The sequence below is a fragment of the Oncorhynchus mykiss genome, chromosome 15 (assembly GCF_013265735.2).
Source record: "Oncorhynchus mykiss isolate Arlee chromosome 15, USDA_OmykA_1.1, whole genome shotgun sequence".
NCBI lineage: Eukaryota > Metazoa > Chordata > Actinopteri > Salmoniformes > Salmonidae > Oncorhynchus > Oncorhynchus mykiss.
Genome location: NC_048579.1, coordinates 18,821,679 through 18,848,177, shown reverse-complemented (window position 1 = coordinate 18,848,177; position 26,499 = coordinate 18,821,679). Strand labels below are relative to the sequence as shown.

General features: G+C 42.3%; 1 protein-coding gene across 6 annotated transcripts in view; it reads left to right on the top strand.

The window, feature by feature from the left end:
• The window catches only part of xylb (xylulokinase homolog (H. influenzae)), a 62,188-nt gene that overhangs the window by 880 nt on the left and 34,809 nt on the right, over positions 1-26,499 (top strand). For 4 of the 6 annotated variants that reach the window (XR_005036057.1, XR_005036058.1, XR_005036059.1 and 1 more), the window contains exons 3-15: positions 17-86; positions 546-626; positions 731-817; positions 1,627-1,755; positions 1,966-2,031; positions 2,323-2,395; positions 3,926-4,044; positions 6,308-6,389; positions 8,679-8,719; positions 11,898-12,013; positions 15,156-15,271; positions 15,581-15,654; positions 16,174-16,270. Coding sequence is in view for 3 of the 6 variants with exons in the window: in XM_036943978.1 (XP_036799873.1) it covers positions 17-86; positions 546-626; positions 731-817; positions 1,627-1,755; positions 1,966-2,031; positions 2,323-2,395; positions 3,926-4,044; positions 6,308-6,389; positions 8,679-8,719; positions 11,898-12,013; positions 15,156-15,271; positions 15,581-15,654; positions 16,174-16,270 (1,151 nt within the window). In the remaining 3 variants the exon portion in view is untranslated. The other 2 variants (XM_036943979.1, XM_036943980.1) reach the window with 2 other exon arrangements.

Genomic DNA, 26,499 nt, shown 5'->3' with positions numbered 1-26,499 from the left:
TTTCATATCTCCCCAGGACTCAGGGAGGGGTCCATATCCATGCAGACAGTCTGACTGTCACTTCTCCTGTGCTCATGTGGGTAAAGGTAGTCCACCATGAATACTTTACTACTTATTAGTGCACTGCACAGTGAATACTTCACTAGTACTCAGTAAAAGTACTAGTAGCTCAGTGGTCTGCTCACTCTCAAACCATTGCGTAGCTGAAGTACTGAATTAACTTCCATATAAGCTGTTATTCCGTTGAGTTCAAAGGTAGGGCCTACAGCAATAACGTTCCCAAAAGTGTTGTAACACTGCATGAAACTGTAAGGTTGATTAAACTACTATTATTAAACAGCAGTTCATTCTAATTTGGGGAAGATATCTCTCTTTGTAAGTAACTCCTCACTGTTATCTTCAGCAGAAATACACAACACTTTGAATCAATAGTCACCTAGATCAGATTCAAGAGCAATCTATGCGTAATAAGGATGCCATTGGCAGAGCTGAGCGTGTTTTAGTTCTGTGATTTTTAACTGAGCAATTCCATGATGATTTCCCAGGCACTTGACCTGATCCTTGGCAAGATGAAGAATGCAGGATTTGACTTCTCGCGTGTGAAAGCCCTATCTGGGAGTGGCCAGGTGTGTGGACTATTACTAGTACTCTATTACAGTGCTCCATTGTGTATTTTGAATACAGTCAGGCATTACATGTATTGTATTTCATCATTGCCTTGTTTTTACAGCAACATGGCAGTGTGTATTGGAGGAAAGGGACCAACCAAGTTCTCAGGGATCTCCAGCCAGGAAAAAGTTTGCATGAACTTCTGAAGGTACAAGGCATACAAGGCAGTAGCAGAGAGAGATTCTATACTCTCTGGTTGTCCTTTCTGTCTATTACTACAGCAGAGTAGAGTGCATGTTTGCTAGTGACATGCCAGATAAAACAATTATCTCCCATTTTTGATAGTCAACTTCATCGTCAAATCAAATCACATTTATTTCTAAAGCCCTTCTTACATCAGCTGATATCTCAAAGTTCTGTACAGAAACCCAGCCTAAAACCCCAAACAGCAAGCAATGCAGGTGTAGAAGCATTTCATTTTGCACATACAGTTCAGTATCAGCAACAAGCACAAATGACATGCACCACTTGATTTGAAATACAGTGCCCTGCTTTTGGCAAATGTCAAATAGGCGGTGTCCGCCTGGTTAAAAGTTAATACATTACCTTCCTCGTGTGGGTGAGAAAAAACCACATTTGCCACAGCCTTTGATACATTGCAGGCAGAGCCAACCCTATAGCCCAATGTTTATTCATTAATCCAACAGTACAATCAAACCCTGAGGATTATTCAGTTAATACTAACCTGAAGGGCTTCCTTTTTACATCAGTGAGTTTGCAAGTCTAAAAGGACCATGAAAAGGTGTTTCTATGAACATTTAGTCTCAAACCTGGTTGTTTCTTCCAAATTAGTTCTTATCTTTGAATGCCTTGATATATATTTTGAGAGTATTACAGTAGTTAGTTGATTAGTAGTTGTTTTGATTCATTCAAACACTTTTTTTTTTGAATAGATTTTAGTTGTTCTGATTTCTCATTTTGTATATTGATACATTATGTCTGTACTTGTGCCAACAGGGTGGTTTTGCAGTGTCAGATAGTCCAGTGTGGATGGACTCCAGCACTACAGAGCAGTGTCAGTACCTGGAGACAGCAGTAGGTGGCGCTCAGAGAGTTGCAGACATCACGGGCTCCCGGGCCTATGAGGTGAGGAAGACTTAAGTTTCCTTGACTGGATGGATTTGATGGATAGACTTACTTGACACTTACTTTACTCATTGTTTACAAGTAACTTCAATCATACATGTCTCCAAGTGATATGGACACAGGTAACACGTGTACACGTATGTGGGGGATCCAATATTTACTAAAGGCACTGACCTTTTTTTTTATCAATTCTATAACATTACCTTTCAGCGTTTCACTGGAAATCAGATTGCCAAGATTTACAAGGCCCAACCAGAGAAGTACGAGGACACAGAGGTGAGGTGACATGCCCATTTTACTTGTCTGCTATCACCATTGCCCATTGTCTTACGTTAAATCCAATGATTTATATGCACCATTGGTAAACTACTCTTGGTCACATATCTGTGTGAATTCAATACATTAAGGTAAATAGGGCTCTAAAAATGCCAGATAATTCTGCTCTCTTTGTGGAACATATTCTGTGTTGATTTAGTAGGAAAGATCAATAGAATTTTAGATAGAATTTCACTAGTTCTGTAATTGTCTGAAATATTTCCCCCCTTATTTTTTTGCTATTCATTTCAGAGAATCTCATTGGTCAGCAGCTTTGCTGCCTCTCTCTTCCTGGGCAGCTATGCAGCTATTGATTACAGTGACGGTAAGATAATGGTTAATGATTTGTTATCGGGTAGTACTTTATTGTATGGTACAGAAATTACTACACAATAGCAAGCTATGCTTCACTTTTTTGTTTCTCTTTGGGATTTATTAAAACAAATATGAGTACTGCATGTACAATTTGTTATCAGTTTAGTTACCACTTAGCACAAGAATGTACCTATTGGTAGCACATCATTTCATTGTAAATACCTGTGAAAACATTACCCTAATATAAAGTTATCCTGCATTATAACATGTTATAATATAACATTTAAGTACAACTACTATGGAACAAATACCCTGGGAGTGAAGATCCTCCTTAAACAGTTTTATCTCCATCTCTTCCTTCAAAGACTCAATCATGGACACTCTTACTGACAGTTGTGGCTGTATTGTTGTCTTTACCTTCTTGCCCTTTGTGCTGTTGTCTGTGCCTAATAATGTTTGTACCATGTTTTGTGCTGCTACCATGTTGTGCTGCTGTCATGTTGTGTTGCTGCCATGCTGTGTTGTCATGTGTTGCTGCCTTGCTATGCTGTTGTCTTAGGTCTCACTTTATGTAGTGTTCTGTTGTCTCTCGTCGTGATGTGTGCTTTGTCCTATTTTTGAATATTTATTTTTCTTTATTTAAATCCCTGCCCCCGTCCCCGCACGAGGCCTTTTGGTAGGCTGTAATTGTAAATAAGAATTTGTTCTTAACTGACTTGCCTAGTTAAATAAAGGTTAAATACAAAAACAAACTAATCCTTAAAGAGTTAGCTGTTTCAGACCATATTACTTTACCCCAGCATGCTTGAAACATCACCTACTATGGGAACACAGGGGGTTAACTCTCCAAGTTGGCTTGAACTTATCTCTGACACTTACTTCATTACAATGTTTTTACCTGGCAGAACCATTCTTTTAAGGTCTGCTGGATAACAATCATCATTGTGTTTGTGCAATAAGGTCGCCAAGGGATTTTTCTCCCATCTGTTATCAGCAGCACTGAAACCAGCTTGACATTGTAATCAAGTCATGTAGCCTGTTTTTCGCCTGAATTTCGTTACAATATACAACAGGGCAATATGAGGGAAATGTCTTGTTTATCATACAGGAAGATTACAGTAGTTGTGACAATTTGCGCATGACATTCTAGTCTATCAGCACAATGATATGTGACATATACATAGAAGTATACCACAGTGCTGTGATAACATACATTACAGTTTATGAATAACATAAATATATTCAGATTAGTGAGATTGGATTGAGTTAATAAAAACATTTATAATAAGACAATATAAATGTTTATAAATGTATAGAAATAATGAAATACTTATGCGTAGAAAGTGTATTAATAGTTTATTCATGATTTTTAATGAAAGTCATTATTAAGAGTTACCCAAACATTTGTTACACTCGGTTCTGTGACCCGCATTTGAATCAAATTGACTTGCATTGAGGTGCACTGTATATTCTATGTTCTTTGGATTGGCTTGATCAGTCGTTCTGATTGGTGACATGTTCATTCTTCTCCTTTATTAAGGTTCAGGGATGAATTTGATGGACATTTTCAGCAAACAGTGGGCAGACTCCTGTCTTGAGGCTACTGCTCCTCACCTGGAGGAGAGGCTGGGAGCCCCTGTGCATTCTTCAGCTGTCTTGGTGAGATACCCCTATATGCAGTATCATGGTTCTTGACCATGTGTTGCTATTTTTTTGTCTATTCTCCTGGTTGGGCAACTGATAAGGAATGCAAATCAACTTTTGACTTTTGAATGGGCTGTGATTTCATCTCACATGGAAGGTTGTTTTACATTTTCATTGTAAAATAAGTCATTTTTTGGTGAATTCTTCAGTTGCAAGGCCTTGGGTCAGGTCATGTAGGCTACATAATATCCATCGTATCACCTCATATTCAAATGTTTATATTTGAAGAGTTGTAGGTCAGCCTGAGGGCTCCGGCAATAATTGGATAAAGAACTGGGGCCATCAAGGCTTTCGTCCCAGCTCCACTTGTTTGTCTTTGGATCCTCGTAACACTTAAACTGCCTGGCCTCACTACCCCCGTACTACACCAATGAACAGCCATTCTGACTGCAACATTCTAACAGTCTAATAAATTAATTTCATATATAATATCGGAAAACTTATCCTTTGGGTGTGTTTATGAAGGTCTTGGGTAACATTAGAATACAGATTTTTTTTTTAATTCTAAGAACAAAAGCATTTTCCTTAGTTTATGTTACTGTAGGCGATCTGCTACTGCGTGCTCACGTGTGGAGCGCACAGGAACAGCGGATATTCTTAGACAAATCTATATATATTTTTAAATAAGAGCTAATCTCTTCAATTTTGAGAGTTATTTGGCAAAGCTACGTGTTTTGGAAACCTCAATCTATCTGATACTACCTTACCGTGAAATGCTTACTTACAAACAAAAGTAACAAAATAAATAAAAAGTAACACAATACAATAACAATAACAAAGGCTATATACAGGGGGTAATTTGTATATGGAGGTAGGGGTGAAGTGACTATGCATAGATAATAAACAGCGAGTAGCAGCAGTGTTCAAAACAAATGGGGTGGTTGTCACTGTAAATAGTCCGGTGGCCATTTGATTAATTGTTCAGCAGTCTTATGGCTTGGGGGCAGAAGCTGTTAAGGAGACTTTTGGTACTAGACTTGGCGCTCCGGTACCACTTGCCGTGCGGTAGCAGAGAAAACAGTCTATGACTTGGGTGACTGGAGTCTGACAATTTTTGGGGCTTTCCTCAGACACCGCCTAGTATATAGGTCCTGGATGGCAGGAAGCTTTGCCCCAGTAATGTACTGACATAGTAGAGACATAATCCTGATTTTATTGAATGCAGTAAAATACAAGTAAGGCATGTGATATATCAGAAATTGTGTAATATAATTATTGTCAACCTAAAATATTATCATATAATTCTAAATACAGTTTATATGGTTTTATACACTTTCTGTATATATAGCCTTAAAATATATGTAAACAGACCATAAATGTTTCAATGTAAATGTTTGGGAAAGTTGTGAGTGCTATTATATGATCCAATATCAGTACTTTTACAACTTGTCTACAGTAAATCCTATCATCAACTGATTTTAGCCAATGTGTGGCTGTGGATTGAGTGCATTTGTTTGAATGGTATGTTGGCATATTGGCATTTAATTTGAAAAATTAACAGAATCATTGCTCTAAAACTGGTGGCTCGCTAACAAACATAGATGCGGTAAAGAGGTAAATCGAACTCGACCAAAACAATGGAATTGCCATGGAAACGCGTGGGGGAAAGGGCCGTGGGGGTAAGATCCCGAGTCTCCTCATTGCCATCCAGCAAAACTTTCCCACATTTAGTCTATTGTTTACATGTGTTTTTCATGTTGAGGTAAAAATCGGAGTATAATGCTTGTATGAACGTCAACCCCAACACATGTTCATGCCATCGTTGATAATCAACTGCATTACAGTTTTAAAACAAATTTGACTACCACCAGCAATTTCTTTATGCTAGTTATGCTAACCAGTTTATGCGAGCGGGAGTAAGCATTTAGCTGTCACTTCTTCAAAACTTGAAAAGGCACAACTTCTAAATGTCATGACGGATTTGACGAATATCTATTTTGTTAGATCAGATTTCTTGAATGTGTGCCAATCTGGTCAATGGAATGTTTGCGTTTACCGCATCTATACCGTGCAGATAAATGTCTGACTTTTAACCCACCTTAGATGGTTCATGTCTATTCTAGTTATTGAGGAAAAGTCCAGGACTGATTGCTGTGCACAATATCCATAGGAAACGCTGATGACTGTTGAACTGCTAAAGCTAACATTGGACTGTTCACATCTCTTTATTCTTCACCCTCTTCTATAAACCCTAACCTCACCTGGTTCCCCTCCACAGGGCCTCCTCTCTCCTTACCATGTCACTCGTTATGGCTTCCCAGAGGACTGCAAGGTGGTGGCATTCACTGGGGATAACCCAGGTAAGAGCTTTATCATGCTCTGATGCTGTCTTTGTCAGGGGCCTCTGTTTTCTATTTTCCGTCATCTGGCCACTGGGTGGCAGTAGCACTGTACTGACTACATTGATCTGCTCCAGTGATCCTCCTCCGCGCCTCCACTCCTCCTATCCTACACGTGGATGTTGTGTAGATTCTAATGAGAGTGCATGGCGGCGGTGGTCACATGTTCGCCCTCCTCCCGGGCATCTTGATATAAACCTGATGAACGGAGAGAAGAGCTGGCCCCTTGCCAAGCAAGCAGCACTGGTTTAAAGGGATAGTTTGGGATTTTGGCAATGAAGCTCTTTATATACTTCCTCAGAGTCAGATGAACTCGTGGATAAAATGTGTTATGTCTCTGCGTCCAGTATGAAGGAAGTTAGAGATAGCATTGGCTTGCAAAACTAACTAGTTTATTTTATTTTTGGGTACAGCTCATCGCCAAAAGTCCCAAACTATGCCTTTAAGACTATCGCCATGCGACTTGTGCCGTGTGCTGCCCGTGTTTGTAGACTAGAGGTGGTGACTCTGTGCTTTTCCAATGAAATGCCGCGGCGGCCAGCTGAACGTAAACACTGAAACAAGCCTAGACCGCTCTCCTCTCCGCTAGTCCGCTCAGCAGTGTCATCTGCATAAAGGGGCTTTACGACCAATTAAAAGGCGGGCGACGCCCAGACGGTGGTTGTGTGAGGGAGTCTGGCACAGTCGGTTGAGATTTAGCTCTTTCAGCACAGCTCGGTTTGAGCAGCCAAACAATAGCCAATGGACTAATTGATACCGTTTTGAAATTGCCTGGATATAATGAAATATTATCCATGGTGTGATAGAGTAGATGAAGGGGAGGCAGAATACGCAAGGAGTTGGTTATGAATGCATAGACTAGACAGTGAGATGGCGGTCTTCAAATTTATACTAGTTGATCATTGTAATAATTGATGAGGCTAGTTGATCAGTGCAGGGCTTATGCTAAGATTTGAAGAGCCATGGTGCATTCAGTAATTTAATTCAAATTGTTTGTTGATTGATATGTAGATAAGAGTATCATTAATAGTTATCATGTATGCAAAAAACTCACTTGAAATCATTTTCTGAGATATGAAGGGACAGAAGTATTGAGGTTAACTAGATGCCCATGACCGCTGTGTCTTGCCTAAACAAGCCCTAATATTTTCATCCAGATTTGAGAATGATTTAGTAGCTCAGGGAGGTATATGGATTGTATTTATTCTACACATTAATACATAAAGATGTCGGCTTATCAATATATTTATACTACTACATTCCAATAAATCATCGCAGCAAACCATTTTTTAAGGTCAATGACAGATATGAAATTCTCAAAATTATTCCTAAGCTTCAGACTTGAACGCCGGTGAAGAATTGAAATGAGAATCCAGTCCGAGGGCCATTTTTCTTGGGACTGTCGTCCTTTCAGGGGCCTGCGTGTGTATGCGTCACAGCACGGGAAAGATTGATTTAACGCTCTATGCAAGGTCACCAAGAAATCCAATAGACTGGAATTAATAAATCTTTCCACCAGGTCCGCCCTCTGAAGCCCCCAAAATTAAAACATGTAAAAGATCTGCCCAGCAACTCCCAACTCAACAGCAGAAAGTTGGGACTTGTTATGGGCCATACCTGTATACCTCGTTATGGGCCATACCTGTATACCTCGTTATTGGCCATACCTGTATACCTCGTAATGGGCCATACCTGTATACCTTATTATGGGTAATACCTGTATACCTTGTTATAGGCCGTACCTGTATACCTTGTTATGGGCCAAACCTGTATACCTTATTGTCCATACAGAACAATGACAATACACAGTATATATACCCCATAGGATAAGCCTTTTTGGTTGAAGGTAGAACTCTTTTGGGTTCCATGTAGAACCCTACCTGCAACCGAAAGGGTTTTACATGGAACCAAAGGGGGTTCTTAAGGGTTTTCCCATGGGGACAGCCAATGAACCCTTTTTGGTTTCAGATTGCACCTTATTTTCTCAGAGTGTACCATAGGTAACCTTAGGTCACAGTCTGTGGATGGAATTGAAGTTAAACGTCTCAATACGGTATGACATGTTCAGTGACTCAAGTAGATCTGAGAGAGTCTATGTTGTGTCTGTTGTACAGACACATCCCATTTTAAAGGACCAAGGCAAGAGAGATGAATGGAACGTGGGCTAAAGGGAACTAGACTTTCTTACTGGCTTTCAATCTTCAATTAGTGTGTTTCAAGTATGAATACTGTTTTCATTTCTTATTCCAGGGTCCCTGGCTGGGATGAGGTTACAGGAAGGAGACATAGCCGTAAGACCTTTCTTTCTTTCTCTTTCTCTCTTTCTTTCTTTCTTTCTTTCTTTCTTTCTTTCTTTCTTTCTTTCTTTCTTCCTCTCTCTCTCTCTTTCTTTCTTTCTCTCTCTCTCTCTCTCTCTCTCTCTCTCTCTCTTTCTCTCTTTCTCTCTTTCTCTCTTTCTTTCTTTCTTTCTTTCTTTCCTTCTTTCTTTCTTTCTGCACAAGCACAGTACATCATATCATAGCCAATTAAAGGGTATAGGGCTCAAATGTTATCAAGTTGCAGTTCAGTGCTTAAAGAGGTACAGAACTTTTGCTTCTGAGTCTACTCAGAAATTACCTCATTGGACACAAGGACACACCTCCCCAGACCCATGAGCAAGGATGTTGTGGTTTTATATTATTGAGGTGAACAATTTGCAACTAAACTTCCATACAGCCTCTTTAGCTGCAGCAGTAGAGTAATATGGTGCAAGGAAGCTATGTTAAGGACCACATGGAGGTTCCATGGCATTAAATCATTCATGCCAGAGTTCCGCCGTTGTCCGACGAGGAGAAATTTCAAGCTGTTTTCATCATCAAACGGAACACTTGGTAGAATCAACGCATTAAACGCATTTACAGCTCTCGCTTTGAACTTCACCTAAATGAGGGAATCACACATTTTTCAAGATGCGCTTTGACTACCGGCTTCCAAATCACTTCAGAAACCTACAACCAAATATAATTCACTTACTCTAATCAGATTTTGTTTTGCATGTCTTCACTTAAAGGCTCATTGCAATCAAAAACGTGATTTCCTATGTTTTATATATATTTCCACACTAAGAGGTTGGAATAATACTGTGAAAATGTGCAATGGAGTTTGGCCTGTCTGGTGACATCACAAGGTGGTAATTTAGTTAATAGATAATAAAAAAAGTTCAACCAAAGTCCCAATCCTCTGCCAATAACAGCTAGTTTTCAAATTTTCTCTCCCCACTCAGATCACGCTCAGACAGTCCTAGCAAAATTCTTGCTTGAGAAATTGCTCTTTGCTAAGAAGCAACCCACTGGGCAAAAACTGGTTGAATCAACGTTGTTTCCACGTCATTTAAACCAAAAAATGTAATGTGATGACGTTGAATCCATGTGGGAAAATGATTGGATTTGAAAAAAGTAATCAACGTCATAGCCGCGGGAAGTAGGGGTGCCGAGGTTGCTGCAGCACTCCCTGATAAATCACAATGAAAAAAAAAAGAATAATATTGTTGTAATTGACTTTTTACCAAATTATTGCACTTTCCATTTAAAGATGCATTATGCAGAAATCGCTCTGCCATTTGCTGGTTGCAAATTGTTTTATAGTTAATTTCAGTTTATATGACAAAACAAGTAACTATAGTGTAGAGAATCATTGTACCATCTAAACCGCTGTGAAAAATTATTTTCAGCTGTTTGAAACTTGTGTTCAAAAGTGAAAGATGCAAAAACAAAACTTAAGCACGAGAATCATAGAAATAGTGCACATAGAACAGATTAGACTTCTTAGTGATTAAGCTTCTTAGACTTGCTTTCAATGAGAATGACAGATCTATAAATTTGGTTTGTTTGCCAAAAAAGTTATATATTGCAGCATTAATACTCCTGTATGAGCAGACGAAGAGAGCAGGGAGAAATCCCCCCCCCCCCAAAAAAAAACATCTTCCCGCGGCCATAAACAGCGTAAGGGAATTTCGTATTTTGTTTACCCAACTTGGCTGGATGTCCTTTGGGTGGTGTACAATTCTTGATACACATGAGAAACTGTTGAGTGTGAAAAACCCAGCAGATTTGCAGTTCTTGACACATTCACTTTCTGAATGGCACACATAAACAATACATGTCCCAATTGTCTCAAGGCTTTAAAATCAAAGGATTTTCTCTTGCAATTTAGTACAACAAAAAAAAGCATGCAAAAAAATTACCAAAAAACACAGCTGCCAGACATGAAAGGAAGTATTGCTTAAGCAAGACATGGGACAAGAATAGAGCAACAGTGACAGGTACAACAACAGTAAGCGTTCCAAGTCAGTGTTCACAGTCAGTCTCTGTCCAGACCGTCCAGAAACAATTCCCAAACCTTGAGAAATCTGCTGGAGGAGTTAGTCCTGAAAAAACTAATATTTTACAAGTTAATGGTGTTAATCATTTCTGCTAACCATCTATGGAAGCAAGGGGAGGTGGGTGACTTCCATTCTGTGAGGATATTTTTTTTGCAGCCACCATTCCAAACATCAGAGCTTGTTGTTCCTCATGGGACGATCTTAGAACAGACTCTGAGCAGCCAAAGAGAGCGAGTTCTGCATCAGGGTCAATGGCCCTCTCATATACCTTTTGAATATCAATCAAAGATTTTCCTCCAAAAATGATTAAGTAGGGGGCATAGCCAAAAAAAGATGAGTTAATGAACCCTCTGAGGCTTTACATTTGTCACATAGTGTCACACAGTGGGGAGACCTGGGGCCTTTGGTTTTGGAGTAGTGAAGTCTATGTCTGACTGTGTATTGTATCAATTGATATCTGGCATTGACGGAGCAGGAGTGAATTGTAGACAGGGATTCTCCCCATAGATCATCTGAGATCTCAATATTTTACTCTTTACCCCAGGTCTTTTATGTATTTGGAGAAAAGGGTGACAAACTGTGAGATGAGGTGTGTTGAGTTGGGAGGGCGGTGTAGCAAATCATAAAACGAATATTGTACAGGGAGGCTGTCAACATTTAGAATGTTCCCTTTGATGTAGTGTGTTAAAAATCCTTTTTAACCCGTCTCCTCCTCTTCACCTACACTGATTTGGGGCGGCAGGGTAGCCTAGTGGTTAGAGCGTTGGACTAGTAACCGGAAGGTTGCAAGTTCAAACCCCCGAGCTGACAAGGTACAAATCTGTCGTTCTGCCCCTGAACAGGCAGTTAACCCACTGTTCCTAGGCCGTCATTGTAAATAAGAATTTGTTCTTAACTGACTTGCCTAGTTAAATAAAGGTAAAATAAAAAAATAAAATAAAATTTGAAGTGGATTTAACAAGTCACATCAAAAGGATCATAGCTTTCACCTGGACAGTCTGTCATTTTAAGAGCAGGTGTTCCTAATGTTTTGTACACTCGGGTATATTTTATATAAGTGGTTATATAAGTTGTTCCTCCTTCCGTCTTCCTATCTTCCTCACTCCCAGGTGAGTCTTGGCACTAGCGACACAGTCTTCCTGTGGATCAAAGAGCCGAGGCCCACAGTGGAAGGACACATCTTCTGCAACCCAGTGGACCGGCCCTCCTATATGGCTTTGATATGGTAAACATCTCCCACACTACCCCCACGACTTCAGAAACAAAGTAGTTCCCCCGCAGTTCACGTTAGAATGGTATACATTTAACAAATGGCGAAGAAGCACCACATCCCGTCACAATAGATCTAGAGCCAATACGCTCTGAATACTTACATAAGCAGAAACAGTATGGCTTTGCAGAAACAGACCATGGATGTTGCAGTAGGACTATAGAGTAGGGTTTAGACTAAGCCTATAGACTCAGTTCCCTTAGTGAAGTATAATTTAATGAACAACTTAGCTCTTTCTCTGAGGCATTCAGGTACAGTGCATTCGGAAAGTATTCAGACCCCTTGACTTTTTTCACATTTTGTTACGTTAGTCTTATTCTAAAATGTATTAAATATTTTTTTTCCTCATCAATCTACACACAATACCCCATCATGACGAAGCAAAAACAGGTTTTTAGACATTTTTGCACATTTAAATTAAAATAAAATAAAAATCACATTCACATAAGTATTCAGACCCTTTACTTGGTACTTTGTTGAAGCACGTTTGGCAGCGATTACAGCCTCGAGTCTCCTTGGGTATGACTCTACAAGCTCTGCACACCTGTATTTGGGGAGTTTCTCACATTCTTCTCTGCAGATCCTCTCAAGCTCTGTCAGGTTGGATGGGGAGCGTCACTGCACAGCTATTTTCAGGTCTCTCCAGAGATGTTCGATCGGGTTCAAGTCCGGGCTCTGGCTGGGCCACTCAAGGACATTCTGTAGCCACTCCTGCATTGTCTTGGCTGTGTGCTTAAGGTCATTGTCCTGTTGGAAGGTGAACCTTCACCCCAGTCTGAGGTCCTGAGTGCTCTGGAGCAGGTTTTCATTAAGGATCTCTCTGTACTTTGTTCCGTTCATCTTTCCCTCGATCCTGACTAGTCTCCCAGTCCCTGCCACTGAAAGACACCCCAACAGCATGATGCTGCCGCCACCACCATGCTTCACCGTAGGGATGGTGCTAGGGTTCCTCCAGACGTGACGCTTGGCATTCAGGCCAAAGAGTTCAATTTTGGTTTCATCAGACCAGATAATCTTATTTCTCATGGTCTGAGAGTCTTTAAGTGCCTTTTGGCAAACTCTAAGTGTGCTGCCAACCCTTTTACCAAGGAGTGGCTTCCATCTGGCCACTCTACCATAAAGACCTGATTGGTGGAGTGCTGCAGAGATGGTTGCCCTTCTGGGAGGTTCTCCCATCTCCACAGAGGAACTCTGGAGCTCTGTCAGAGTGACCATCAGGTTCTTGCTCACCTCCCTGGCCAAAGCCCTTCTCCCCTGATTGCTCAGTTTGGCCTGGCGGACAGCGCTAGGAAGAGTCTCCATTTAAGAATGATGGAGGCCACTGTGTTCTTGGGGACCTTCAGTGCAGGTACCCTTCCCCAGATCTGTACCTCGACACAAACCTGTCCCGGGGGCTCTACCGACAATTCCTTTGACCTCATGTCTTGATTTTTGCTCTGACATGCACTGCCAACTGTGGGACCTTATATAGACAGGTGTCCAAATCATGTCCAATCAATTGAATTTACCACAGGTAGACTCTAATCAAGTTGTAGAAACATCTCAAGGATGATCCAGCAAAGGGTCTGAATACTTATGTAAATAAGGTATTTTTGTTAATTATTTTAAATACATTTTTCACCTTGTTTATGGGGTATTGTGTGTAGATTGATGAGGAAAAATAATAATTGAATCAATTTTAGAATAAGGCTGTAACGTAACAAAATGTGGGGCAAAGTCAAAGGGTCTGAATACTTTCTGAATGCACCGTACATGATTCATGACAAAGATTATTTCCACTGTACTACAACTGACCTGGTAATAGAAGCATGTTCTAAATGGCATACATGTACTCCCCTAACCTGGACGACACTGGGCCAAACCCTCCCCTAACCTGGACGACACTGGGCCAAACCCTCCCCTAACCCGGACGACACTGGGCCAAACCCTCCCCTAACACGGACGACACTGGGCCAAACCCCCCCCTAACCCGGACGACACTGGGCCAAACCCTCCCCTAACCCGGGCGACACTGGGCCAAACCCTCCCCTAACCCGGGCCAAACCCTCCCCTAACCCGGACGACACTGGGCCAAACCCTCCCCTAACCCGGACGACACTGGGCCAAACCCTCCCCTAACCCGGACGACACTGGGCCAAACCCTCCCCTAACCCGGACGACACTGGGCCAAACCCTCCCCTAACCCGGACGACACTGGGCCAAACCCTCCCCTAACCCAGACGACACTGGGCCAAACCCTCCCCTAACCCAGACGACACTGGGCCAAACCCTCCCCTAACCCGGACGACACTGGGCCAAACCCCCCCTAACCCGGACAACACTGGGCCAAACCCTCCCCTAACCCAGACGACACTGGGCCAAACCCTCCCCTAACCCAGACGACACTGGGCCAATTGTGCACCGCCATATGGGACTCCTGGTCGGGATCCAACCCCAGGCTGGAGTGACGCCGTAACACTGCGATGCAGTGCCTTAGACCGCTGCGCCACTCAGGAGGCCCTTTATGTCCCTAACATTAAATTAAAACTGAAACTAAATAATATAAAAATGAAATATCTGTTTTTAGAAAACTTAAACTAAATAAAAACTAGTAAAGTGGATCTGAAAACAACTAAATCATAAATAACAAAACAAAATAAAAACGAATATAAAAACACAACTGCAATAACCTTGGTACCTAATGCTAACGATCGTTATGTGGCATTGACATTTAATTGAATTCCTTGAGACTTTGTTGAACTATAACTCTGTCACAGACAGTCCAAAACAAATTTGCCACTTGTCATTGTGCCACTGGTAACCTTGCACAAGTGCACAAACACACACACACCAAGTGACATTGACATCTTTTACTAATCATTATCTTCTGTCTGTATGACTCCTGTTCCATAATGTTTTAATCTACGGTAAAATAGAGTATTATAAAATAAGTGGTTTTACTCATAATAGCTGATACACAAAGGAGATTAAAATCGGGAAGGATGCTCAGGCTTTTACTGTAGATGGCTTGCTTTGAATTCAATTATACTAAATGATGGTATGTCAGCCCAGGTAAATGTGTGTGTGTGTGTGTGTATATTTATATGCCTCCTGCCAGCTATAAGAATGGCTCCCTGACCAGAGAGAGGATCAGAAACAAGTGTGCTGGAGGGTCATGGGAAGTCTTCTCCTCGGTCCTGAGGACTACACCAATAGGGAACTACGGGAACATAGGTGATGAAGTCAAACATGCTGTATCTATCAGTAGATTTGTTTTAGTCATCAAGTTGGATTGATTTAGAGACTGTAGGCCCCAGATTTATTCAGATAATGGCAGGGTTTTCAGATAGCGGCTTGATTTTTTTGATGTGGTGCTGACTGATTCTGAATGGGCTGGCATCTAACGTTCTCTCCCAGGGATTTATTTTGATGTGGTGCTGACTGATTCTGAATGGGCTGGCATCTAACGTTCTCTCCCAGGGATTTATTTTGATGTGGTGCTGACTGATTCTGAATGGGCTGGCATCTAACGTTCTCTTCCAGGGATTTATTTTGATGCCATGGAAATCACACCGTCTGCAGTCGGAGTTCACAGATTTGACAAAGAAAATACGAAGGTCAGTGCAAAGACTCTGCTGTGTATTGAAAGGAAGTCAAATTATGGATGGGATTCTATTTGCAATTCAAATGAAAAACTGGAAACGGTAGTTCTCTGTTGTTTCCATCTAAATGAAAAGATGTACAAGCACATAAGTAATTCATAAGTAAGAGATTAATGCATGTAGTTTTTTTATCGATCAATGTTTTATTGACCAATGAATGGTTTCAAAACAGCAACCGGAGCCCTTGTCCAAGACAGACAAAGATAAGTCACGCGAGGCTACAGTATCGCTGTCACCCGCTTTTCCTTATCCTTGTGAACTCCTTCAAGCCGGAGGATTAGGAGACGTCATACAGGGTGATGTGAGGAGAGAGGTCAGAAGGGGTGGGGACTTAGCCCGGTGGGAATGAGGCTCTCCATTCCCCCAGTCAAAGAAAGTTCTGTAAGGGCAGGAATCTCCCATCTACTCCCCTGCTCCTTTGCCTGCGTTCCAAAAGCCTCTCTTTGTGTTCCCCATCCCTGTCGTCCCGCTCAGGTAGCCGGCTTCTCCGCCCAGGGGGAAATCCGAGCCCTGGTTGAGGGACAGTTCCTGGCAAAGAGGGTCCACGCCGAAAAGCTGGGTTATAAGATCAGTGAGTGGATGCAGTTCCTTTCTCCTCTCTCTCTTTCTCCTCTCTCTCTTTCTCCTCTCTCTTTCTCCTCTCTCTTTCTCCTCTTTCTCTCCTCTCTCTTTCTCCTCTCTCTTTCTCCTCTTTCTCCTCTCTCTCTTTCTCCTCTCTTTCTTTCTCCTCTCTCTCCTCTCTCTTTCTCCTCTCTCTCCTCTCTCTCTTTCTCCTCTCTCTCTTTCTCCTCTCTCTCTTTCTCCTCTCTCTTTCTCCTCTCTCTTTCTCCTCTTTCTCTCCTCTCTCTTTCTCCTCTCTTTCTTTCTCCTCTCTCTCCTCTCTCTTTCTCCTCTCTCTCCTCTCTCTCTTTCTCCTCTCTCTCTTTCTCCTCTCTCTCTTTCTCCTCTCTCTCTTTCTCCTCTCTCTTTCTCCTCTTTCTCTCCTCTCTCTTTCTCCTCTCTCTTTCTCCTCTTTCTCCTCTCTCTCTTTCTCCTCTCTTTCTTTCTCCTCTTTCTCCTCTCTCTCCTCTCTCTCTTTCTCCTCTCTCTCTTTCTCCTCTCTCTCTTTCTTGTAGTAATTTTTTGCTTCCCTCCTAACTCATTATTGTACATTCACTTTCTCTCTCTTTTCTTATCTTCTACTCACTCTTTATTTTTTTACTATTTTCTTCCCCCTGGCATTTCCTTCATCTATCTTCTCTTCATCTCTCTCTCTCTCTCTCTCACACTCACACACACACACACACACACTTATCTCTGTCCCTCTCTCTCCACAGTGGTCAGTATCAGTAGTCTTTTAGCATAGTGGCTAGATGCAGTTTCACTCAAAAACCCCCGGAAGGGAACAGAATGCCTCAAAGATATTGAAGCATGAGGACTGAATAGGCTACCCCTCGCACTCACTTATCACAGCTATTTGGCAGACTCAATTTTGGCTCTATATTGGTCCAGAATATTAGTGATTAATCAAAGGCGGTGATTTTGCCTTGAGGACCTCGTATCGAGCGGCAGATTGTTTTTTTTAGCCCCCCGTAAAAGAAGTCCATTATTGCAGTCAAATTTGCTGAAGGAGAAAAAGAACAGAGTAATATTGTGATCCGTTAGGATATTTCTACTAACTGCTACTGTATGGATCTTGGCAGATGATGCTAGTTCAATTAAAGCACATTGACTACTGCCAAGGCGGATATTTTAAATTAGTCCATGAGGGATCTGTTTGTCTGTTGCCTTCATACAAAGCAAGCAGTTTGGTCCATCTGTCATCATTGGAATCACTCTGGGCCACATTGCTATTTCTCAATGCATCCTTTCAATTCAAAGCCATTGCAAAATGAAATGCTCAAATGTAGACTTTTCCCAGAGAGTTTCAGGAGTCAGAGCCTACCAGGTTAGATAGATACTGACAGGCAGGTTTGTGCATCGATTGATGCTGATTTCTCTTATGACGTTTGGGGCTGGTCCTATATGTGTGGGCATGTGTAGCCTGGCTAAGCTGAAATCTCACTCACTCGTCACCGAAGGTCAACATTCTGCCAGAGAATTTAACTTCAAATAAGACCCTCACTGGCCATCAATAGTAATGAATAATGTATTTGCATACTGACAGATCACTCTTTATTAAAAGGAAACCCTCTTATTGACACAATAGGTCTTTTTTAACAGTATTTGAGTGTGGGAAATGCAACTCAACTACATATTATGTTCTCTGTTGTCCTAGAATGACCTATCAGACAAAGTAAGTTAAACTGATTTAATTCTATAGATTTAGCTACACACAGAGCGTGTCAAGGGATGATGCTGGAGAGGCGAAGCAGATACGGGGAGTCAAACATTTTAATATGGAACGGACATGGAACGAGACAGGAACAGCGTCAGCACACGGGTAAATAACAATCACAATATGGAACAATGCGGACACAGGAAACACAAACAAGGAACAGACAGAGTGAAGGATTCCAGGGGAGTCCAATGAGCGCAGCTGCGTGTATTGTTGGTAACAGGAGTGTATGATGACGGGTAGCCTGGCGCCCTTGAGCGCCAGGGAGGAGGAGCGGGAGCAGGCGTGACAGAGAGAGAGGTTATGTTATATCCACCTCAAATTGAATATTTTGAACGAGCATGTTGCTTTACATCCTGGAGAAGTGATTTGCTGTTGACTGGGACGCCCGGGTTACAGTTTATTAAAGAGCACTGTGTTCTGCTCTCTCTTTTTCTCTCTCTTTCGCTCTCTCTCTCTGGTCCTCCCTCTTCTCTCTTTGTCTCTCATTCCCTCTGTACTCTCATTCACTCTCTTTCTTTCTCTCTCCTCTCCCTCTCATGTCCCTTCTTCTCTTCTCTCTCATGTCCCTTCCTCTCTTCTCTCTCATGTCCTTTCCTTACTTCTCTATCACCTCCTCTCATGTCCTTTCCTCACTTCTCTCTCTCCTCCTCTCATGTCCTTTCCTCACTTCTCTCTCTCCTCCTGTCATGTCTCTTCCTCTCTTCTCTCTCCTCCTCATGTCCCTTCCCCTCCTCTCTCTTCCTCTCCCTCTCCCTTCTTGAATCCTTCTTTAAATCTAGTGACTATTTCACTCCGACCGCTAGTCATCTTGTAAGCTTGTAGATTTATGTCCTGCTCAGCACTGACCAGTTCTCTCTAAAGGATATGGATTAATCACAGAAAAAGGAGAGGACTGACTGAAATGTCACTTCTGACCTCAAGTAAAGCAAATGATTGTGAAGATGATGACGGGGGTAGTGATGATAATGGTAGTGATGATAATGGTAGTGATGATAATGGTAGTGATGATAATGGTAGTGATGATAATGGTGGTGGTGGTGGCAGTGATGATGATAATGGTGGTGGTGGCAGTGATGATAATGGTGGTGGTGGCAGTGATGATAATGGTGGTGGTAGTGCTGCTGCTTTTGATGACAGTGGTAATGATAATAATTGTGGTAATGATAATATTAGATATGAGTGGTGATGATGATGTCAATCAAATCTAATCAATTATGCCTAAGGCATATCTTCTTCATACAGTCTCTTTGAGGGCCTTTATAAATGAATCTCCCTGACCGCTAAGGAACATTGATTATCCAGCCAGACATGGTGTTCTCCTTGAATTATTTACTTCCTCCTTCGATCCAGCCATCCTGTTCCTACCATGTATCCCCCTCTTTTCTTCTCCCCCTGCTTCTTGCCTTTGATACGTTCCAGCCAGGGGGAGGAAGGCATTGGCTACTTTAAAGAGGACAAGCCACTGAGGAAACATCGATAGAGTGGATGGATACTATCAACATGCATCCTCCCTTCCTTGAAGAAATCCCTGATCTAGCGTTGCTGGATTGGTGAAAGCTGTGTGATAAAACTCAATCAATCAATCAATCAATTAAATGTATTTATAAAGCCCTTTTTACATCAGCAGATGTCACAAAGTGCTTAGACAGAACCAGCCTTAAACCCCAAACAGCAAGCAATGCAGATGTAGAAGCACAATGGATAGGAAAAACTCCCTAGAAAGGCACAAACCTAGGAAGAGACCTAGATAGGAACCAGGCTCTGAGGGGTGGCCAGTCCTCTTCTGGCTGTGCCGGGTGGAAATTATAAGAGTACATGGCCATTAAGGCCAGATCGTTCTTCAAGATGTTCAGACATTCATAGATGACCAGCAGGGTTAAATAATAATCACAGTGGTTGTAGAGGGTGCAGCAGGTCAGTACATCAGGAGTAAATGTCAGTTTGCTTTTCATAGCCGAGCACTGTTGTTTACGCCTATCTATTTGTGTTACAGTAAGTCAGTGATAACTTCAAGGAAAGTAGGAAGGAACAATGTGTTTTTAAGGTATTCATTTACGGCCTTCATGTTTTGTTGTGGCACATTCCTTTAAGATGATGTCCTCCGATCAGGAATAGCTATACAAGTTACGATGTGTAGTGTAGTGCTTTGACAGCATAGCTTCATTTTTTGAAGAATAGTGGCTATTATTTTTTTATACACCGGAGCCTTTCTTTCAAGACAAACACGGATTCTGTCATCATCTGTAACGCCATGTAGGCTACTGTTGTAGTGTTACAGCTCTGCACTGTACTTACTGACAGATGTACAATTCTCATGTAACTCAAGTGATTGTTCCATCTAGCAACTCTATTTGGAGAATATATATGCTGTTTTTTTCCCACAGAACGTTTTACTCTGGGTTGGGTCTATAGTCTTTGAGTGCATGCTTGTGTGTGTGTGTGTGTGTGTGTGTTTGTGGGTCTGTGTGCGTCAGTGCGTGGGCACACACGCGCGCATACTTATGCAATTGAGGATGCATGTGCCTTTATGTCACATATATAGAGTGGGGAGAACAAGTATTTGATACACTGCAGATTTTGCAGGTTTTCCTACTTACAAAGCATGTAGAGGTCTGTAATTTTTATAATAGGTACACTTCAACTGTGAGAGACGGAATCTAAAACAAAAATCCAGAAAATCACATTGTATGATTTTTAAGTAATTCAGTTGCATTTTATTGCATGACATAAGTATTTGATCACCTACCAACCAGTAAGAATTCCGTCTCTCACAGACCTGTTCGTTTTTCTTTAAGAAGCCCTCCTGTTCTCCACTCATTACCTGTATTAACTGCACCTGTTTGAACTCGTTACCTGTATAAAAGACACCTGTCCACACACACAATCAAACGGACTCCAACCATGCAAGATCTCACCTCGTGGGGCATCAATGATCATGAGGAAGGTGAGGGTTTAGCCCAGAACTACATGGCAGGACCTGGTCAATGACCTGAAGAGAGCTGGGACCACAGTCTCAAAGAAAACCATTAGTAACACACTACACCGTCATGGATTAAAATCCTGCAGCGCATGCAAGGTCCCCCTGCTCAAGCAGGCGCATGTCCAGGCCCATCTGAAGTTTGCCAATGACCATCTGGATGATCCAGAGGAGGAATGGGAGAAGGTCATGTGGTCTGATGAGGCAAAAATAGAGCTTTTTGATCTAAACTCCACTCGCCGTGTTTGGAGGAAGAAGAAGGATGAGTACAACCCCAAGAACACCATCCCAACTGTGAAGCATGGAGGTGGAAACATCATTCTTTGGGGATGCTTTTCTGCAAAGGGGACAGGATGACTGCATCGTATTGAGGGGAGGATGGATGGGGCCATGTATCGTGAGATCTTGGCCAACAACCTCCTTCCCTCAGTAAGAGCATTGAAGATGGGTCGTGGCTGGGTCTTCCAGCATGACAACGACCCGAAACACACAGCCAGGGCAACTAAGGAGTGGCTCCGTAAGAAGCATCTCAAGGTCCTGGAGTGGCCTAGCCAGTCTCCAGACCTGAACCCAATAGAAAATCTTTGGAGGGAGCTGAAAGTCTGTATTGCCCAGCGACCGCCCCGAAACCTGAAGGATCTGGAGAAGGTCTGTATGGAGGAGTGGGCCAAAATCCCAGCTGCAGTGTGTGCAAACCTGGTCAAGAACTACAGGAAATGTATGATCTCTGTAATTGCAAACAAAGGTTTCTGTACCAAATATTATGTTCTGCTTTTCTGATGTATCAAATACTTCTGTCATGCAATAAAATGCAAATTAGTTACTTAAAAATAATACAATGTGATTTTCTGGATTTTTGTTTTAAATTCCGTCTCTCACAGTTGAAGTGTACCTGTGATAAAAATGACAGACCTCTACATGCTTTGTAAGTAGGAAAAGCTGTGAAATCGGCAGTGTATCAAATACTTTGTTCTCCCCACTGCATATATATATATATATATATATATATATATATAGATAGATAGATAGATAGATAGATAGATAGATAGATACTACAAAACCAAAAGTATGTGGACACCTCAAGAATTGCATTTGGCAAAAGGCTCACGCATACTCAGGCTGACTGGCTCTTGCTCAGGCAAATGAGAAATAAGTGCATTCAGGCTATCTGGAAGGCCAAAAGTTAGTTACTTTAAGGAGCAGAAGTTCTGGAAAACGGTTAAAGGCCTGGAGAATTAACCCTCCTCCTCACAGCTGCCCATGTCCCTTAAAGTTAATGATGTGGTTGTTACTGACAAGAAGCACATAGCTGAGCTCTTTAATCACCACTCCATTAAGTCAGGATTCCTATTTGACTCAGCCGTGCCTCCTTGCCCGTCCAACATTTACTCATCTCCCACCCCTTCTAATGTGACTCCCCGATGCTTCTCCCTCTTTTTCCCCTGCCCCGCTACGAAGTTTCTCCCTGCAGGTAGTCACTGAGTCCGAGGTGATAAAGGGCTCCTTAAACTTGACCCCCCAAAAACATCTGGGTCAGATGGTTTAGACCCTTTGTTCTTTAAGGTTGCAGCCCCCATCATCATCGCCAAGCCTCTCTCTCCTTTCTGGGTAGGTTCCCATTGCTCGGAAGGCAGCCACGGTTCGTCCTTTATTTAAATGGGGAGATCAAGCTGATCCTAACTATTATAGGCCTATTTCTATTTTTCCCTGTTTATCAAAAGTGTTGGAAAACTTGTCAATAATCAACTGACTGTCTTTCTTGATGTCTATAGTATTCTCTCTAGTATGCAATCTGGTTTCCACTGAGGTTATGGATGTGTCTCTGCAACCTTAAAGGTCCTCAATGTTGTCACCATTGCCCTTGATTCTAAGCAATGTTGTGCTGTTATTTTTATTGACTTGGCCAAAGCTTTTGATACGGTAGACCATTCCCTTCTTGTGGAGTATTGGTGTCTCTGAGGTGTCTTTTGCCTGTTTTACTACCTCTCTCAAAAAGTGCAGTGTATAAAGTCTGAGAATCTGCTGTCTCAGCCACTGCCTGTCACCAAGGGAGTACCCCAATGCTCAAACCTAGGCCCCACGCTCTTCTCAATTTACATCATTTACATCAACAGCATAGCTCAGGCAGTAGGAAGCTCTCTCATCCATTTATATGCAGATGATACAGTCTTATACTTAGCTGGCCCCTCCCCAGATGTTGTGTTAAATGCTCTACAACAAAGCTTTCTTAGTATCCAGCAAGCTTTCTCTACCCTTAACCTTGTTCGGAACATCTCCAAAACATAGGTAATGTGGATAAGAATACCCCTATCCCCACAGGTGTGATTACTACATCTGAGGGTTTAGAGCTTGAGGTAGTCACCTCATACAAGTACTTGGGAGTATGGCTAGACGGTACACTGTCCTTCTCTCAGCACATATCAAAGCTGCAGGCTAAAGTTAAATCTAGACTTGGTTTCCTCTGTCATAATCGCTCCTCTTTCACCCAGCTGCCAAACTAACCCTGTTTCAGATGAACATCCTACCCTTGCAAGATTACGGAGACATAATTTATAGATCGGCAGGTAAGGGTGCTCTCGAGCAGCTAGATGTTCTTTACCATTCAGCCATCAGATTTTCCACCAATGCTCCTTATAGGACACATCACTGCACTCTATACTCTGTAAACTGGTCATCTCTGTATACCCGTCGCAAGACCCACTGGTTGATGCTTATTTATAAAACTCTCTTAGGCCTCACTCCCCCCTATCTAAGATATCTACTGCAGCCCTCATCCTCCACATACACCCGTTCTGCCAGTCACATTCTGTTAAAGGTCCTGAAAGCACACACCTCCCTGGGTCACTCCTCTTTTCAGTTTGCTGCAGCTAACGACTGGAAGGAGCTGCAACAAACACTCAAACAGGATAGTTTTATCTCAATCTCTTCATTCAATGACTCAATCATGGAGACTCTGACTGACAGTTGTGGCTGCTTTGCGTGATGTATTGTTGTCTTTACCTTCTTGCCCTTTGTACTGATGTCTGTGCCCAATAATGTTTGTACCATGTTTTGTGCTGCTACCATGCTGTGTTGTCATGTGTTACTGTGTTGTCTCTCTTGTCATGGTGTGTGCTTTGTCTTATATTTATTATTATTCCCGTCCCCGCAGGAGGACTTTTGTCATTTGATTGGCTGTCACTGTAAATAAGAATTTGTTCTTAACTGACTTGCCTAGTTAAATAAAGGTTCATTTAAACAATTTAAAAACCTGCTAGTTGAACATCTCATTCCAAAATCATGGGCATTAATATGGAGTCAGACCCCCCCTTTGCTGCTATAACAGCCGCCACTCTTCTGGGAAGGCCTTCCACTAGATGTTGGAACATTGCTGCGTGAACTTGTTTCCATTCAGCCTTAAGAACATTAGTGAGGTTGGGCACTGATTTTGGGCGATTAGGACTGGCTCACAGTCGGGCGTTCCAATTCATCCCAAAGGTGTTCGATGGAGTTGAGGTCAGAGCTCTGTGCAGGCCAGTCAAGATCTTCCACACCGATCTCGACAAACCATTTCTAGACCTCGATTTATGCACAGGGGCATTGTCATGCTGGAACAGGAAAGGGTTCTTCCTCAAACTGTTGCCACAAAGTTGGAAGCACAGAATCATCTAGAATGCCATTGTATGCTGTAGCGTTAAGATTTCACTTCACTGGAGCTAATGGGCCCGATCCATGGAAAACAGCCCCAGACCATTATTCCTCCTCCATCAAACTTGACAGTTGGCACTATGCATTCGGGCAGGCAATGTTCTCCTGGCATCCGCCAAACCCAGATTTGTCCGTCGGACTGCCAGATAGTGAAGCATAATTCATCACGCGTTTACACTGCACCAGAGTCCAATGGTGGCGAGCTTTACAACACGCCAGCCGACGCTTGGCATTGTGCATGGTGATCTTAGGGTTGTCATCAAAACCCATTTCATGAAGCTCCCGACGAACAGTTTTGTGCTGAAGTTGCTTACAGAGTGTTGGAACCTAGGACAGATGCGCTTTTTATGCGCTTCAGCACCCGGTGGTCCCGTTCTGTGAGCTTGTGTGGCCTACCACTTCACGGCTGAGCCGCTGTTGCTCCTAGACATTTCCACTTCACAATAACAGCACTTACAGTTGACTGGGGCAGCTCTAGCAGGGCAGAAATTTGAGGAACTGACTTGTTGGAAAGGTGGCATCCTATGACGGTGCCACGTTGAAAGTCACTGAGCTCGTCAATAAGGACATTCTACTGCCAATATTTGTCTATGGAGATTGCATGGTTGGGTGCTTGAGGTTATACACCTTTCAGTAATGGGTGTGGCTGAATTAGCCGAATCCACTCATTTGAAGGGGTGTCAACATACGTTTGTATATATAGTGTCCATGCACAAGGAATGCAAGTGGCCTTCATGAATATTTGATGAATGCAGATCTATACAGGTAGATCTTAATCAGATCCCTATGTGGCGAGCAGAGAGGAGTAGAGCGGGTGTTATTTACATACAGTCACCGCACAGGCAGGAGAGCAGCAGGCATATAGGTGGGGGAACCCAGTGCCCTGCAAATGCCAGACTTAGTAACACCCACTCTATGACAAGGGCCAAGGTCGTGTGTGTGTGTGTGAGAGAGAGGGAGAGAGAGACTGTGTTTGTGTGTGTCTGTTTATGCAACAGTGTATTGATCTGTGAGAAGACCGGTGCAGTGATGCAGAGTGTAACATGCTAAGGAAATGGATGTGCCAATACCTCACTGACAGGACATGGGTGTTTTCTGGTTTATGCTGTACTTTACCTGACTGAGAGATGCACTATTCAACATGTTCTACCCAATGACGCCCCAGGTGTTCCAAGACATTGGTGAGGAATGATTGTAGAAAATGTCATTATAGATTTTAGACTACACTTTTCCTCATAGTGTTACGGTGCTTCTAGCAACCCCTTGTCATAGATAAGAAATGCGCATGAAGAAAAACGCAAATGTATTATTCGTTATAGCCTGACATCAAAACAGATTTTTCCCAGGATTCCGTATGGTTTAACCAGGCTTTCTCTCTTATGTAGTGGGGGAAAATCACTACATCAAAACCCCTGCTGCTACTGTCATTTTAGACGCTTTTTGGCGCTTAGCCTATTTCCCTTCTCCCCCTCTCTCCATACTTTGAGTTGCTTTATTTTCTACACATCCGACCTTCAGTACATCTCGTCATTGAGGGAGGCAAAACAAAGCAACAAATCAATTGGGGAAGGCATACTGGGGATCCATTTCATTCAGATTGACACCCCAAGGCTAACATCGGCCGGCGTGACTGTTTTTAATGGTGTACACGGGAGAGCCAATTCCGTCTCACCACAGTATATATTATAATAATGCTCCAGTAAAACCACCTGAAACAAAGATTGCTGAACAAATTTCAATTTCACGCTGTTAACACGTTTCATGTGGAGCCTTATGGATATAAATATATATATATATATATATATTGTGGTCATGT